Source organism: Colletotrichum acutatum (genome assembly GCF_030867785.1).
Source record: "Colletotrichum acutatum strain CBS 112980 chromosome Unknown BDZ83scaffold_79, whole genome shotgun sequence".
In the NCBI taxonomy this organism is placed as follows: domain Eukaryota; kingdom Fungi; phylum Ascomycota; class Sordariomycetes; order Glomerellales; family Glomerellaceae; genus Colletotrichum; species Colletotrichum acutatum.
In genome coordinates this window covers 99,475-115,621 of record NW_026849073.1, presented here as the reverse complement: position 1 = coordinate 115,621, position 16,147 = coordinate 99,475, and the positions used below count along the sequence as shown (strand labels likewise).

Below are 16,147 nucleotides of genomic sequence, written 5' to 3'. Positions count from 1 at the left end.
TTTGGGAGAGTTTGGAGCCTGTGTATCTGTACTTGTAAAATAATGCTCATGGGGGGCAGAAAAGCCAGCTCCAATGCTTAAATTACTGGATGGCCGCTGAAATCCGCCGCCCACCTTGATGCCAGGGCCCAGGTCCCAGTGTGCCGCAAATAAAGTTGAGCGGGGAGGTGTTCGGCGACAGCGTCATTCGTCGGCAGCAAGCCGTGAGATCGGCGGGAAGAATCGAAGCATGGGATCCGCAGTCTGAAGGGCGAAGCTAGAGCATGGCGGAGATTGCGAGCCATACGCTAGAGTTGATGTTGCAGCAGGATTCCCTGGTAGCTTCATCTATCCGGCCTTGGCTTTGCGGTCGCAGCACTGAAGCCTCTGGTCTCTTGACCGATATTCTTTTCTTAGGAATCCAGACACAGACATGCAGTGAAAGCAGCAGGTAGGCCAAAAAGCGAACACGATGTGGTTGGTGATGAGGCGGCCAACAAGCAGCGAGCGGGTTGTAGCGAGCAATTTAGAGAGGCGAGGCAAGCTGCAATGCGACGCAACCCCAACGGTAGGCCGATATTGCAGAAACAGACGCACGGCGCCGGGGCGGCGGAACCCTCCTGTTGTGGCCCAATGGACGGCGAAATCGAACTTGGGGCTCTTTTTGGCGCTTCACAACCACAAATCGCATGTGGGATCCGAGTGTGCCTGGTTGGATCGGTTGGAAATATCGCAGGCCGCAGCTTCGTACGTTCCACTGTTAGTTAGCTGCTTGCTCAGGCGAGGTGGCAATACATGAAGGGATTGCATCGGCGTCGGGAATCGGGAGGCTAGAATCGATAATCTTTCGCAAATGTTCTCAGAATAGCGCACATGTCGGGGGCGTCGGCCACTTTTCCTTGGCCAATTCCACCGCATCGCATGGTAAAGACTGAGAGTGGTCTTGGGAGCAGCGGCCAAAAGTCTCGACTTTCTAACTGGGGAGAATCGTCCCGAGTCGCAGTCTGGCTCGGCTCTGTGAGGTTGGACTCGCTGATGGTCGTGCGTACGAGACGCGGGTGGTGGCGAGCGTACAGAGCGTCTAGAGAGATGCTTCAGACTTCACCGTCATTCCTGTGAAGCCTGAGACAGGTACCCCATAAGTCGGCGTTGGGATGTGCGACCTTCTCGTTTTCGACGATCAGCCCGACGGGGGACAGGGCTGGACTCATGAGGTGCAGGTCATCATCAGCAACAACGCTGGTACAGATTACAGTGCCTCATTGCCTGCCTCTCTGTGAATCTGGAACGGGGTTATTGCTCTGTCAATCTGTGGTCTGCGATGCAGTGGTTGAATGTGACCGGCCGGTTGTAACTTTGAGAAGGACGAAAGAAAGTTGGTCTCTGACTCTCTGTACAGTTCGTGGCCTGTACTGTGCAATAGCAAGACACCGGTCTTTGAGTGAGAAGGGATGCGGGAGCCATTGTGAGAGGCAATACACGGTGCGTTAAACATGGAGAATCGAGTAGCAAGAATCGAGCCTTGGAGTCGGGACATGTGTCGTGCAGGAAGTTGGGAAGCAGGCCGGGGTACTTCGAGGTTGCAATTGGGCGTAAACTTGCTCAAAAACTCTCAGGATGCTTGAGGCAGGAAGCGATAGCGTTGTCTTGGCAGCAGGAGAGGCAGGAAACAGAGCAGGCAAGAGCAGGCAAGAGAGCAATTTTGCCCCCAGTTTCCCCGTGCGATTTTCTTACATGCGCCTTCCTGAACATACGATAAGGCAGGTTACTCCAACAGCGACCTCGTTGGCTGCTTCCTTCCATGGAACTTTATGTCCTACCTAAGTTACTGTTCGTACCTTAATGTACCCTATGTAACACAGGCCACAGGGCAAGCGCGAACATTGAACATGAAGAATCAACTTCTATATTTGGCACTGCAGGCAAGAACAGGAAGCCGTGCCTTGCCTTATGCTTATGTTCCCGGAAAGACCTGGCCTGGTACTTCGTACGGGTGAAATGGTACGTGCCTTAGAGTTCAAGTAAAGGACCTTGTCAAGTGGAACCTCATCAGATAATCATCGCACATCCTCGTCGCTGCATTTACACCGATGCCCTCAACCAGCCAGTGGCCATCATCCAACCGGGACGACTTACGCTCTCCCACTCAACCCGTACTACGATGTTTACGGATATCGTGTTTCCTCTGCCCACCAACCCACCGAATCTTACTTTTGGACCCTTGCTTGTCTCTCGGGAAGGAATCTAGCGCAAACTGGTCCTTGTAACTCGCTCTATCCCATGGAAATCTAGCGCAAAGTGGGTCTCTTGGCAAAGGTCGTTCTTCCCTTCGCGGCAAAGAAGTGAGAAGATCGATTGGATTCCCTGCTGACCCTGCCTTTATATAACAATGTCGAGACATATCCCCATTACTCAAACTCTATTCCGTCTTTTCTTCTTCAGCTTCGCTCTACCGACACTCTGACAGCTTCCGGGCCCTTGCTCCTTCGATCGATCGTCGGTTGCGAGTATCACGACATCAGTACTAGGCACAACTATTACCAGACTACTACACCACAAATTGTCTTGAGCAGCATCTACGAATAAACCGACGAGATGGACGGCATGTCAATGGCCACCACCACCACTGCCATGGCTGCCACTGGCACTATGAGCATGGCTGCTACCACCAGTACCAAGGCCGCCATGTCTGGCATGGGAAGCAGTACTGGCTGCAAGATCTCTGTACGTCCTGGCCGTCACCATCTGCCTTTGCTATCCATGGCGCCTACTAACCGCTTCATAGATGTTGTGGAACTGGAACGTCAAGGACAGCTGCTTCATCAGCAGCCAATGTACGAACTCCCTATCTGTGCCAACGACGATACCAAACCACTAACACCCCTACAGGGAAGATCACCTCCAACGGCATGTTTGCCGGCTCATGTATCGGGGTTATTCTCCTGGTCATGGTTCTCGAGGCTCTCCGCCGCGCCACCAAGGAGTACGACAGATACCTCATCAAGGCCCACAAGCAGCAATATGCCAACGCCGGCGCCGTCTCCCCGAGCTCCGCTAGCGCCGATGACCACGGTAAGGGGCCCTCCGGCTCTGCCGCCGCTATCGCCGCAAATGTCGTCCCGCCCTTCCGCCCCAACGTCTTGCAGCAAGCTGTCCGCGCACTCATCCACATGTGCCAATTCGCCGTCGCTTACTTTGTCATGCTGTACGTTGCCTTGATGCTGCCTTCACCTAAGAGAATGGCGCTAATATTGTCCTTAGTCTTGCTATGTACTACAACGGTTACCTCATCATCTGCATCTTCATCGGTTCCTACATCGGTGCCTTCCTGTTCCAATGGGAGACCATTTACGACGGGCCCACCTCTGCTGCCAGCGAGGCTACCGTCTGCTGCGGTTGAACGCAATTAAGAATAATTCATACACGAACCTGAGGTTCAGAGACACGGGAGACGACATACGACGTCTTTGAGGAGGAATCATAATACTATACCCACGCAGCGTTCCAGTTGCCCTACTGTTTGAATCTTAATTCAGCGCGAATGATAATACAACACTCTCCAAGGACATTCTTCAGCATTGGCAAATTTCAATCTCCAGCTCCTTCTTACCCCCCTTATGATTTTGTGCATGATGGTAGCAATATTTGATGTACCCTACCTTGTGTTGGGATTTTGGCCGCCTTATTGCCGGGAGCTTAAACCTTATCGCATGCTCAACCCTCTTGCCCCTCCGACGGGTGCCACACTGTCTTAGGTGTAAGATGATTGGATCAACCGTCTACCCGTCCTATCCCGCGGAAATGGACGGCTTTTGTATACTGATCGGAAGAGGGGAATAAATGCATCGGATGCAGAATCTCATCGTACGTCCCATCGCCTATTAACTATTAATATGAATATTCCCCATCTTACGTGGCCAAGTACAACATCAGGCTACAGACCATCCCGACCACTCTTTTCATACAGACTATTCTAATGCCTATCACCGAACTTCATACCAAAGAGCTCAGCCCCAGCTTCGGGATCGAAGCACACAACTTTCCACTTCAACCCGACACACTCAATCAAAGCGCTCGCCTGATTGAAGACCTTATCAAAAAGGCGAGCTTCTGGGGCTCCCTTCTTGGACTTGTCAAGCCTATCTATAATATTTGACTGATAATCTCCGAACAGCACCATCCTCATCATCCGCAAAAGCGGCCTTACAGATGAGATTCACATCTCCCTAGCCCGACGCCTCGGCGAGCTAGATGACTTCAAGCCATACCATAGAGCAGGTCGTATTAACCGCCTCCAGTACGACGAGCTCTTTGACGTGGGGAATATCGAGGCGAACGATTCCATCGTCGACCCTAAATTCCCGCGTGCCCCAGACTGGGCTGGGCAATGCCCTCTTCCACGTTGATTCGGGTTTCAATCTAGACGGGCGGAATGTTCTCTGCTTTGGCACACGACTTGCTTCCAAAGGGCACCGGTGGAAGCACGGAGTTTTGCGATACCAGGGCTGCGTGGGATGATCTAAATGAGGGTATGAAAGCAGAGTTGACGGAGAAAGACTATGTTGCTTGCCATTCTATCCTGCATATCAAGAAATTTGCCGCCCCGGAGCACTTTGCGAACATCGAACCTGCAGACTACCCAATGGTACGACACAAGCTCGTACAAAAACATAAACCGTCTGGACGGATGAACCTTTATCTCGCCATGCACATCCCCCATATCGAGAACCTCGTCCCGGAGGGCTCCAAGACTCTGTTCGAGAAACTCTTTGACCACGCTACGCAGGAAAAGTACCGCGTCGTGGTGGAGTGGGAGGATGTCGGGGATATGGTTGTTTGGGATAATACCTGCACGATGCACTGCGCCATGTGTGGGCAGTTTGCGTACAGGTATAGGAGGGATATGAGGAGGGTTACTGTCCATGATGGGAGTTCGCAGGCATGGGGGTTGGAGGAGAGGACGGATGTGAGGCAAGGCTTGCCGTGATGGATGGGTGGTGGTGAAGGAGTGTTGAGATTGGATACATCGGTGTCGGGTGGTATCTGGGATGTGTTTGCTAGTAGATGTCGTACAAAGAATTGAAGTCTTTCGTTGTTTTCTTTGTTGAAGAACAATCATCCCAGCCGGTACGTGCTTGCTGGCAGCTTGGATGTGGCTGCTGATACTGAGGGATTCAGCGTCGAAGTCGATCACTGGATTATTTGTTAAAGAAACAATAGTTGACGAAACAAGTCCCGTGTCTGGTTTGGCAGTGAGACCCATGTTATGATGACCGCTACCGATTGTTCGTCCGCCCAGTTCTTCGTAACTGGCTATCTCGGTATTTACCGCAGTGGACAAGACTCAGACACATGCAGCAGGCAAACTTCGCGATATTGGTATGCTCTTTGTCCACTACCTGATAAGTGTCTTGATTCGATCAGTTGTTCACGATTTTACCAAACTGCTTCGTCGGAGGTAAGCAAACACGTCCCTACGCCCAGCCAACTTGTGATGCGAAGTCATTCATCTTTTCACTTCACAGTTGTGGTCTTATCGAACCTGCAGTCTTTGATTTAGATGCTTGTTCTTGCAAACCTGGACTGCCAATGGCTAGCCGCTAAACAGTGGTGGGAAAACTCGAAGCGATTAATATGCCCTAACCCACTGACGATGTGAGAGATGGGAGGACGGGCTGGCGGTAATTTGGATCTACTGTCTAAAGTGACAAAGACGTATTTTCCACCAGAACACCTTAAATTTTACCAGTCTGCCCTATGCCAGGACAACACAAATCTCAAAGAAAGTCTGAATGACAGTTCAACCTCTGAACAGCCTCATCTAGGCCACTCAAGGTGGAAATCTACCAAAAGTGAGAAATGAAAAAGGCAAGAGGTTTGGGTCTAGACTAATGCCTAGCTAATGGTTTCTGTTAACGTTGAAGTATTTGAAGGGTCAGATTGTCCTCTGGGAAGTGGAAAATTGCCCATGTCGCTCTCATAACATCAACAGAGCGAGTTAATCAACGGACCTGTCAATCGTTTAGCCTCAGAACTTGTCCTCTCAGCCCTTTCTCTCCATTTGGAATTTGAACCACTTATATATCTGTCCTGAGGTAAGTAGCAATCTTTCTTTTTATCCTGCTCTGCAGGCAACGAAGTCTGAACAAGTTAATAATTTTGCACTAAAGACACCATGTCTTCGGATACAGATCCGGTATTTGATCAAACGGCGGCTGCACCCATGAGGAAGAAGACATTCAAGTGCCCTATTGCGGGTTGCATATTTAACGTGGACAAATCCATATTTTTCGAAGATGTGCGTGTGTGGGATGCGCATGTGGCAGAGCACCTTACTTGCCCTTACTTTTTCTGCCGCGAAAAATACCCTGATCAGACAAGTATGAAGGAACACGAAACGAAGCATGACAAAGCCAATGACTGCGATTTTGGGTGTAGCTGGCGTATGTGCAATAACACGTTCAAGGATTTAAAGAGTGCCAGGATGTGTGACTGGTCACACCTAGCGGTACAGTTCGAGGCCGACCCCCACTGGAGGTGTAGGAAACTGAAAGATAATGGAGAAGTGTGTCATAAAGGCTTCAAAAAGAATGAACTTCCCGAGTTCGAGAAGCACTTGAGAGAGGCGCACAAAGTACCCCTCGACGACGTGTTCGTAACCATAACAGAATCCGAGGTTATGATGAATGGAAAAGGATTCTGGTGTCGACTTTGTGGTGACTTTGGTGAGGCTTGGAGCAACGATGATGAGCGCCTTCCAAAGTATGGAAATGAACCCTGGGCTTGGGTGTTCCGGTTTTTGGATCATGTCTCAGCGCATAGCATTTCAACAAAGAAAATGGTTGGTGATGCGGAGGACACTGATGAGGGGCGGGAGACTGACGATGTCTAAATGAGCGGTTAAGCCATATGATTGGATACCAAGTCAGAGCAGCAAAGGATGTATACGGAGATCTAGCTGCGGGTTAATGTCTCTTCTATAGAAGGAAAGTACCCCAATAGTTATATCAATATCATCTTCTTCATCACAATCTCATCTTGTCGTACTATTGACAATCACAACACTTTGATTTTAATGTGCTCCTCTATCACGTAACATAAGGGTAGTTACTGACACCTACTACAAAAAATCATTCAATTGGTCGTGAGTGATTATCAGCGTTCAAAAGCGTTTACTGAAACGTATTCTGAAAGGCGGTCATCGGGGCGGAGTCACCTGGCCATGGTGACAAAGCCATGTCTACCGCCGGAGTCTAGTAACGTTACCAAACTGCGAAAGAAGTCAATACAGGCGAGTTGAATCGTCACAACTCACGTGGCTCCAGCTTGAAATAGAGGAGCTAGCTTGTCATTGCAAATTTCTCGCAGATAGTACAAAGAGCCGTGTAGGCTGGCCTCGCTAAATGATCCTTAGGTCAGGATCTAGGACGCGTCTCGCGATGCACAATAGTTTTGATAGTGGTCAGTACCGAGAAGGTATCATTGTGAATTTCACATTCATATTATCCCGGCATACAGAGAGCTTTTCCCTTGTTCAATACCAAAATCATGTTTGAATGGTATCACTCGAGGAGAGTGAACACCACACCGCCTAAACTATTCATAAATCATTAGAGTGTGACAGTCAAGGATGTCAAGAGCACGAGATTTTGCTCTACGTAGGAAATCATTCAGTCATTATATATCGAGACATATACATATGAAGAATGAGATTTTCAACTCGAAGTGGGAAACCTATCCATCGCCCAGGACGTTCTACAAACCTTGCACTTGACCTACAAGTTATAATATTGGAACTACAAGTTGAACCACAAATCAATCTCAAGGTAGCTATTTTTGATCTGCCCACGAAGTAAGTTGACAAGTTTGGCACATACTAACAGTATCATAACGAAAGTATGTCGCAGGACCCGTTTATGGATGTCATACTCGCGATTGTGTGCTATCATAAGGATTGCAATGAAGAGTTCGATAACGAAGCGGAACGAGATGCGCACGAGAAAACGCATCTTACGTGCACGTATTGTGGCCAAGCATTCGACAGTGTAGCGGATCGGATTGATCACGAAACAGAGCATGTTACGTGCTACTATGGGTATTGCGGCTTGCAATTCCCGAATGAGGACCTCCGGATGATCCACGAACAAACCGAACACTTTCTTGGCAATTTCATGTGTACATTCTGCGGACAGCGTTTTGAGGATGCACTCCAATGGAGAGCATGCGAAGCATCACACGTTGCTGGCCGTGGACGGCCCGAAGTCTACTGGGTGTGTTCGGAGGCATCGGTCATGGATGGAAAACCGTGCAACACATCTTACACCAGTACACAAGGTACCAACTACAAGAATCACCTACGAATACGACATCGCTATAACCGAACGGAGGATGGATGGAAACAGATTCTTGATAAAACTTGTTTCAAGCATAGTGGATTCTGGTGCGGGCGTTGTGACAAGGGTCTCAAATACGATGACCCGGCTATCAAAAGGGATCTTAAGCTCCGCGGGATAGGGCAGTCACTTCGTCTGGATCACATACAAAAGCACGTGTTGGAAGATGGTGGCATCCATTGGCAGTGGCCTAGTCCGGGGGTGTGAGAGTGAGGCTATTCGCAAAATAGAGATTAGCAATTGTGCTCAATAATGGGCCGCTGAATGGATGGAGTAAGAAGTGCGAGAGTGAGGCGACTCATGGGAGCAGTCAGTGATTGTGCCTGATGATGAGCCACTGAACCATGAGAACAGGGGATGTTTCTTGGGATCTAGCTGCTGGTGGAGTATCTCGGACCTACTCAGACAGTTAAGTAAGATAATTCATCATTAAGGAAGTACAGGTTTAAATCTGATCGAAGGCAAATCCTCTAAACCTTTCCGCATGGATCAATGTAACCCAAAGATATTTCGTACAACACGATGTGGAGGCACGCGGCAGCTCTCGACGGGTCATTACGCAAAAGTCTGGATCTTGCTTGCCAGAGGATAATCATTAGTGTTGGATTTCGGGACCGGCGGCCGGTGCCCACGGAAAGAGAAAACTCAGCTGCTGACCTCGGCTCTAGGCAATAAATTTCCCAAAGCCGGTGATGGGTGCCGCCTGTTCAAAATGACAAAGACACACGTGTTTACCGCCGCGACACCGTACTGTAAGTTGACATAGAGCATCTGAACAGTCCCTCCCCAGAAAGACCCACATTAACAAAGAAGCCCAGAGAGGTTGTCTCAATTGCCCTGAAAGTGAGAGGTCACCCATCGAGCTCAAAGGCATAGATATCAATGTCATGTCAGAGATGCTAGACTAGAAGCAGCGGGGAGTCAGAACGTAATTTGCAAGGTGGAACTCCTCTGGTGGCGGTCAATATTAGAAAGGAATCATGAAATGTCTTTCTTTCTACCTTCACCAGATGACATTGGAAATTTGCATTCAGACAGCAAGGCCTTGTCTATGCATGTTATTCGAGCACGAAGAAGAATGGTTTACCGAAAGACTTGAAGGACATGGAAGTGACTATCATCGGAAGATCTGGTTCATCATCCAAGTTGATTCAAGTACTGAGCTAAACTATATTAAGAGCGATGTCCCTTGGCTTCTAGGCGTATGTAAACTGGACAAGCCAGGACAACAGAACGAAGTTGCAAGCATTTCACAAACCTCATCCTAAACTACAAACTTGTCACCCAACTTCCACCTCTCTTTGGATCACACCTCAAAGTACTCGATTATATCGAGGTAGCTATCAGTCTTCTTCTGTCGTTGACGTATCTCACAAGTCGGAAGACATCACTAGATGTTCACATAAGGAAGAATCATGTCCAGAAACGCGACCTCGCATACCAACGGGCACCCGCTTACGAACGGGCATCCGCTTACGAACGGGCAAAATCTCACAAACGGGCACTCGCACACCAACGGAAATCCGCCCGCAAACGAGCAAATCATCTGCTACTACGGGTATTGCGGTCGAGTCTTTGACCTTGCTATTGATTTACGTGACCACGAAGAAACGCACAACTTCGATAATAATGGCAATATTATCACGTTTCATTGCACCTTTGATGGCTGCAGTGATACATTCAACGACGCAAAGCTATGGAGAAGTCATGAAGAGGAAGCCCATCCTGGTCGTTTCAACACTGGTATTCACTGGATGTGCGGAGACAATGTTGCCGGGACTAATGAGCCATGTAACGTATGGTTTACCTATCAAGACCAGCAGGACTTTGTGCAACATATTATGAGTCACAACGAGGGCAGACAAGCATTAACTCATCTGGACGTGGGAAGTCTCCTTCAAGCATACTGTTACCCGGGACATTACGAAGGATTTTGGTGCAAGCTTTGTTTCAAGCCTCACAAATTCAGGGACCACCATATTTATGAAAACCTAAGGCGCCAAGATCCATTCCAAAACGTTCGTTTGGATCATATCCAGCAGGAATACATCGACCGACCAGAAGCCTCGGCGCAAAGTTTGAGGGGAACACAAACTATCACGCGAGGAGTTGTGATAAACTAGACCTCAGTCATTATATGTCACCACAGTATACAGTTCATCAAATGAGGGGATGACTGAAGTTTCTCTTTGGATCTAGCTGCTCGTCGAATATTTGAATACAACTAAGTAAATTTACACTATGAGGTGCTAAAACACCTTAAAGACATTTTTCCAACATCACTGAAATTTTCCATGAACATTTCCATCTTTAGTAAATGTTGCTCATACATTTCTTTTCCGTCCGTTGGGCTTAAAACGTACTCATGAAATAAAAAGCCTTATATCTTATAGCATACAAAGACACTAAGAGCCTGGAATCAGCAGACGAGACCCCGGATTCCAGACTCGGCTACAAACCATCTTATCGCCATCCCATGAATCTTTCAAGGCGATAACTCAAATCGACAGATGATTGCTCCTCTTGTGGCCATCTTGATCATCTGTCTAGAGTGATAAAGACGCAGGTGTATGCCGCCTGAACAGGGTAAACCCCAGAAAATCCCTGATTGACAAAGAAAGCCCCGCAACTATGGTAAGCCACTGGACAGGTTCTTCAAAGAAATCGTATGGTTTTTCGGACTCTCTTATCGAGTTTTTGGACTCAATCGCCCAGACAAAGGTGAGCTAGAAGGTCAGTAAGACTTGGCCTTTCTGGTGGCGGTCAATCCTAGCAATGCGTCGTCTTTGCTTGCATTTATCCCTACCGAATTGTGAAGAAGTTTTCCTCAACATGAAAGGACAAGTTCAATTACGCAATCAAAGTTGGCACTGCTTGTTGCATCACCTACCTCACACGACTGCAATTGGTCTTCTATTGAAAACCTTGGTAATGGACCAGACAGTATAGTTACACATCAACTGACGAGCGATTGCGGTCGCTTCCTGGGATCATGAATGCCCTCACACAGCTTTACCGTGATAGAGAGTTACCAGCCATTCAGCAGCTCTTTGGCCAGCTTTTCTGAGGTAATTCTCAAGACTGTCTAGCTCAAGCTTCTTAGAGAAAACATCGCGGCGGGCCCAGGAATACTCTGGGATCATGGATGCAGCGCACGACACACAGACTTTTAGTGGCGGTCAATTCAAGAATGCTTTATTGATAACTTGACATTTGATCCTCGCCAGATGACATGACGTTTCAAAATCAAACATCAAAGCCTAGACGATCAATGTTGCTCGTGCGAGGAAGATGAATGCTTCGCCGCCCAAGGTAAACTCACAATGAGAGGGGAGTCAAGCTTATTGAAACATCTCGGCGATCAAAAGATTCAAGCTAACTGTCAACTATCAAATCTTACCTCAAATGTATTAAAGGAGGGGTGATCCGACCTCTAGGGAAGAATGGCTGGTAAACATCACGACGCCAGACACCCGACCGTGGTATTCTATGAAACTTACGCCTAAACTACAAATCTGATATTCGTTTTCTTCGAAGTCATAGTTTGAATCACCAGTCTTTGCCAATGTAATCAACATTTTGTTCCTGCTCTTGGTGAGACTTACGAGTTCATGCTAACAACAGCCTTTCAGGCACCATGTCCGCAAACGGGACTTCGCACATAAATGGAAATGGCCTTACGAATGGGCACAGTGAACATTTACCCAGATGCTATTATGGGTATTGTGGCCGACGATTCACCACTATGGCGGAACATGCGACCCACGAAGAAACGCATGATAGTGTCCCTGATGGCTTCTTCTGTACCTTTTGCTCCTCGCCTTACTTGGAAGCACGGAACTGGAGACTTTGTGAACAAAGTCACGCTGAGCAACGAATCCAGGATCTAAACGGCATTTACTGGGTGTGTTCGCTGCAGGACCGTGACAATGATTCAGGGCTTTGCAATACATCATTCGAGGTTACGCAACGTTTCGAGTTTGCGGAACACTTGATAATGATGCACGGAGTGGGTACCTCTTGGAATGAGGTGCTCTCAGTCCAGAGAGAAAATTGTTTTCCGATTTATGCCGATGGATTCTGGTGCGGATATTGTCAAAAGGCTCTAAAATACGATGATCCGCAAATACAGGAAGGCCTCGCTCTTAGAGGTTTAGACCAACCGCTGCGTTTGGATCATATTCAACAACATATCATCGATGGGATAAGACCCCGCTCATGGCGATGGCCTCGACAGGGCGTTACTGAACAACCTTGAGGAGAGGAGGAAGATTGAGGAGAGGGAGAAATACTTCTTAGGATATAGTTATCAGTCAAACATCTTTTACGTAGTTGATTCTGCTTAGGAAGGAAGTTACCAAAACAACTAAAACGCTATATCTTCAACACCTTCCCTTAGATGATCGCATCTTGCTTGCTTTCCTACCTGAAGTACCTTGATCACTCCATAGACCTCATAGATCGACAGGTACACTGTATCCCTTCATTTTATCCAAACTTCTAGACATGTAGGTCAGGCACTCCGGCATCCTTCGTCACTCAGCCAAGCTTGCAGCAGCTATAGAAGCGCGACTGTTTCCTTCTGGTAGACTTGTTAAAGGTCGCATCGAGAGAGCCCCTAGAATACGTACTAATTCGCTGCTATTGTTGGAACGACGTACAGAGTCTACTCCTTCAATTGCTTCTGTCCCATCCCTGGGCTAGGACTCCGCGAACAGTAGCGTCTCTGCTATTGTTGTCTAGGTGGTTACCTCACGTCGAACTCAAAAGTCCCGTCTCGTGGGTTTCGGCGCCACCTGGTCTGCTGGGATTAATATTGTGAGTGTCGCGCTAAGTCGATGTTTGTTTGGATGATCTATCAGATGAATAGAGAAGGTATCCTAAGCACCACTAGTCACAATTCTTCCATGCCACTTTGTTCATAACGTACTCTGGTATCCCGAACTACCTTACCGTGGGACTCAAGATTCGCTTAACAATTCCCCGGACCACCTGGTGAATGAATTTCGTGGCATCTAACAGTGAAAAAGAAGATTATACTCGACCGCATTCTTCCTCTCTTGAATGGCTGTATGTGTCGTGTTACCAATCTGGTGATCTCCATCTCTTTCAATATTCTTGGCGAGAAGCTTACCGCTTGATTGACACCCAGTAAACTCTCAAAGAGGAGGATAATGTCCTTCTCATCATGATCTTGTACGGGAATTGGAGTGATTGATGCGTTTCACTGAACAGTCAATTCAGATCTTTGTCTAATGGAATAAATTCTTGATTGCAGGGCCATATTTTGGTATATGAGCACCCACGCTTGGATTTTCCGACATCTAGCTTCCAATTGCGATCATCTGTGAAGGCCGTCACTCACCAGACCCTGCCTTTTGATTCAGACGTTCAACTTTCTTGGACAACTCGGAATAATTAGAATAATCATCAAGGTCAGTAGTTTGAATTTTCTGCTTTCCCATCAGCCAGGTTCAAGCTTATGACTGCGTATACTGATGTTATAATAGAACTTGAGCATCATGTCTGCCCAAGCTGAGCAACAAGCGGTCCAACCCGAGCAACAGGCAGTCCAATCTGATCAAGTGAACATACAGTTTCCACCTATGCCTGATAGAGTAGGAGAGGACCAAGACGAAGAAATAATGGCGGCTGAACGAGAGGCAAGACAGGCCGGACAGCCCACCAAACTAGGGTGCGTCCATTGTAGACGAGAGTATGCCACCGAGGCTGCTTGGATACGTTGTGATAAAGCCCATCCCAATTTGATATTCTTTCTATGCGAGGAGCACTCGCCTCCTACCCCGGGTCGCCCTGGTGTTCCCTCGAACATCACCCCTGGCGATCCAAATTGCAGGTGTTTGCAAATGTACTGCAGTTTCGAAAATTTTTATCAACACTACAATATCAACCACGGCTGGGATTCGATAGACGATCTCCTAAAACGGAGTGATTGCGGGAAAGACAACTTCTTTTGTGGGTTCTGTGTCAAAAAGAAGAAATACCCACGCGCTATACCCGATGACACGCAAGCCACGACCGACAGAAATATGAGAATCCGTCAAAGACATATCTTAAAACATTACCGAGATGGCGCAAAAAGCAAAAAATGGTTTTTTCCGCCCCTCATGGACACCCCTCGGTCTAATCGTCGATAGTGTCTAAGATGCATAAGACCCACGCTGTCGCCGTCGCCATCACCGTATCTGAAAACCACGATCATATTCACTGATCGAGCAGCTACTTAGAATTAGGCAGCGTATATGGCGCTCAGCGAAGGACCTCGATAGCCACTGATCAACACGGACATCGTACATGGAACGAGGACAAGCCGTCAAGCGGCACGCTGCGTGAGAACAACTTTTCCATAATGAGCAGGAGTAACACGCTTTGGAAGTCTCAATCATTCTTCGTCAAAAGTCTCTCTATTTCTTGAACCTGGCGGCTCCTGAAATACAATTTGAGGACCAGGGGGGGAATGGAGAATGAGGGTTGCGAGGTGATCGGAGAGCTCGGCCAAGTAAATCAACATCGTGCATTTTACTTGATTGCTTTTCCAGTCTTGCTCTAATAATCCTTTTGGAAAAATGATACGCACATTACACGTTGAAGTTAATCGTTTAATATTGGATTTAATGGAATGTTCATCTTGATATAATAGTATATCAATTAGTAGCGAAAAGCTCTTTGGAAATAGATAAACGCCAATCTGCCTACATGTCCTCAGTGCGTACATCCGAGAAAGATGGAGAGGTTTCAACGTTGCGATTAAGAGTCGGCTTCATCCCACTACGACTCAAGGCTGAAAGGAACGACCGACTGCTCTGCTCGATTCTCAATATTCACTCCGTGCCGTCCGGTCCTCGCCGACTAATGCCGACGAACGCGGCTCGCCCCCGCTATCTGGGCGTACACCAACAACTCTTCTCAACAATGTCGAGTTGAGCCTAAGTAGAATACCAGAGGGGCTTGAAATCAAGTCATCCGTATTGTCTGCGCTGTAAGGTACTTAACATGACTCTTGGCACAGGGAAAAGGTCTTATCGCGCTTGTACGAGATGCCAAAGTCGAAAGACCAAGTGCAACTTGTGAGTATGCCCACGATTCGTCAAACAACTCTGCTCTAATCAACACACTTCAGTGAAGTGGTTGGAGAGCCTATGAAACCTCCATACGTTTCCTGTTACTATTCTGGCAGTGAATGCGTTGTGTTTTCATCGCGCAGGTCTCGTAAGGCAAGGCGGGACCACAGTACTCAAGCGTCTCCTTCCTCAATCGACCTATCACCCGGGCCAGCATCTCCTCGGTCTTCAAACTTCGTCCCCTCAACGAACGAAGATAGTTGCGAAGAAGGCGATGTTACGGGACTCGACGATCACAATGCCATGGAGCTCAGGGATCCCTCCGATGCTTTGCAGATTCTTACTCGTTCAAGGAGCAGGGCATCTACCGGAAACCCAATTAATACACGTCGTACAACATCTCACCATACAAATACCATGCCATCAGTCAAGCCTAGAGAGGCTCTTGGAAGACTGAGAAAAGCCAACGGTTCTAGCTCTCGGGTAGAAACCTCAACCCCAAAGTGCATGACAGATACGATGTCGGGACTAAACAGCTTTGAGCTGATCCGACGAGGTGTTCTTCACCTTGACAAGTCATCCGAGCTTCTGACTATGTAGGTTAAACGCACCGACATGGCTGAATAGCAAGACTCAACTGAACAGGTTTGCAAGCACTTATTACCCGTACTGCCCTGTCACTCCGACATGCTT

General features: G+C 47.9%; 7 protein-coding genes across 7 annotated transcripts; 6 read left to right on the top strand and 1 right to left on the bottom strand.

Moving 5' to 3' along the window:
- Positions 1-651: 651 nt before the first annotated feature.
- On the bottom strand, positions 652-1,516 carry BDZ83DRAFT_653930 (uncharacterized protein; the record flags this gene model as incomplete). Its single annotated transcript, XM_060510672.1, has 2 exons — positions 652-1,060; positions 1,233-1,516. The coding sequence occupies 2 exons, from the start codon at positions 1,514-1,516 to the stop codon at positions 652-654; spliced, it is 693 nt and encodes a 230-aa protein (XP_060362510.1).
- A 1,248-nt stretch (positions 1,517-2,764) lies between these two features.
- BDZ83DRAFT_583066 (ctr copper transporter) lies at positions 2,765-3,379 on the top strand (the record flags this gene model as incomplete). Its single annotated transcript, XM_060505615.1, has 3 exons — positions 2,765-2,813; positions 2,869-3,184; positions 3,241-3,379. The coding sequence occupies 3 exons, from the start codon at positions 2,765-2,767 to the stop codon at positions 3,377-3,379; spliced, it is 504 nt and encodes a 167-aa protein (XP_060362509.1).
- Positions 3,380-3,955: 576 nt separating this feature from the next.
- BDZ83DRAFT_721395 (uncharacterized protein) lies at positions 3,956-4,966 on the top strand (the record flags this gene model as incomplete). The annotated part of the gene is made up of 3 exons (XM_060512381.1): positions 3,956-4,111; positions 4,194-4,380; positions 4,518-4,966. The coding sequence occupies 3 exons, from the start codon at positions 3,956-3,958 to the stop codon at positions 4,964-4,966; spliced, it is 792 nt and encodes a 263-aa protein (XP_060362508.1).
- A 1,100-nt stretch (positions 4,967-6,066) lies between these two features.
- BDZ83DRAFT_783543 (uncharacterized protein) lies at positions 6,067-6,871 on the top strand (the record flags this gene model as incomplete). The annotated part of the gene is made up of 1 exon (XM_060515592.1): positions 6,067-6,871. The coding sequence occupies exon 1, from the start codon at positions 6,155-6,157 to the stop codon at positions 6,869-6,871; it is 717 nt and encodes a 238-aa protein (XP_060362507.1). The 5' UTR covers positions 6,067-6,154.
- Positions 6,872-9,084: 2,213 nt separating this feature from the next.
- On the top strand, positions 9,085-10,495 carry BDZ83DRAFT_653926 (uncharacterized protein; the record flags this gene model as incomplete). Its single annotated transcript, XM_060510671.1, has 2 exons — positions 9,085-9,124; positions 9,945-10,495. The coding sequence occupies 2 exons, from the start codon at positions 9,085-9,087 to the stop codon at positions 10,493-10,495; spliced, it is 591 nt and encodes a 196-aa protein (XP_060362506.1).
- Positions 10,496-12,117: 1,622 nt separating this feature from the next.
- On the top strand, positions 12,118-12,630 carry BDZ83DRAFT_653925 (uncharacterized protein; the record flags this gene model as incomplete). Its single annotated transcript, XM_060510670.1, has 1 exon — positions 12,118-12,630. One exon carries the CDS (start codon positions 12,118-12,120, stop codon positions 12,628-12,630), a length of 513 nt encoding a protein of 170 aa, XP_060362505.1.
- A 1,264-nt stretch (positions 12,631-13,894) lies between these two features.
- BDZ83DRAFT_653924 (uncharacterized protein) lies at positions 13,895-14,530 on the top strand (the record flags this gene model as incomplete). Its single annotated transcript, XM_060510669.1, has 1 exon — positions 13,895-14,530. The coding sequence occupies one exon, from the start codon at positions 13,895-13,897 to the stop codon at positions 14,528-14,530; it is 636 nt and encodes a 211-aa protein (XP_060362504.1).
- Positions 14,531-16,147: the final 1,617 nt, after the last annotated feature.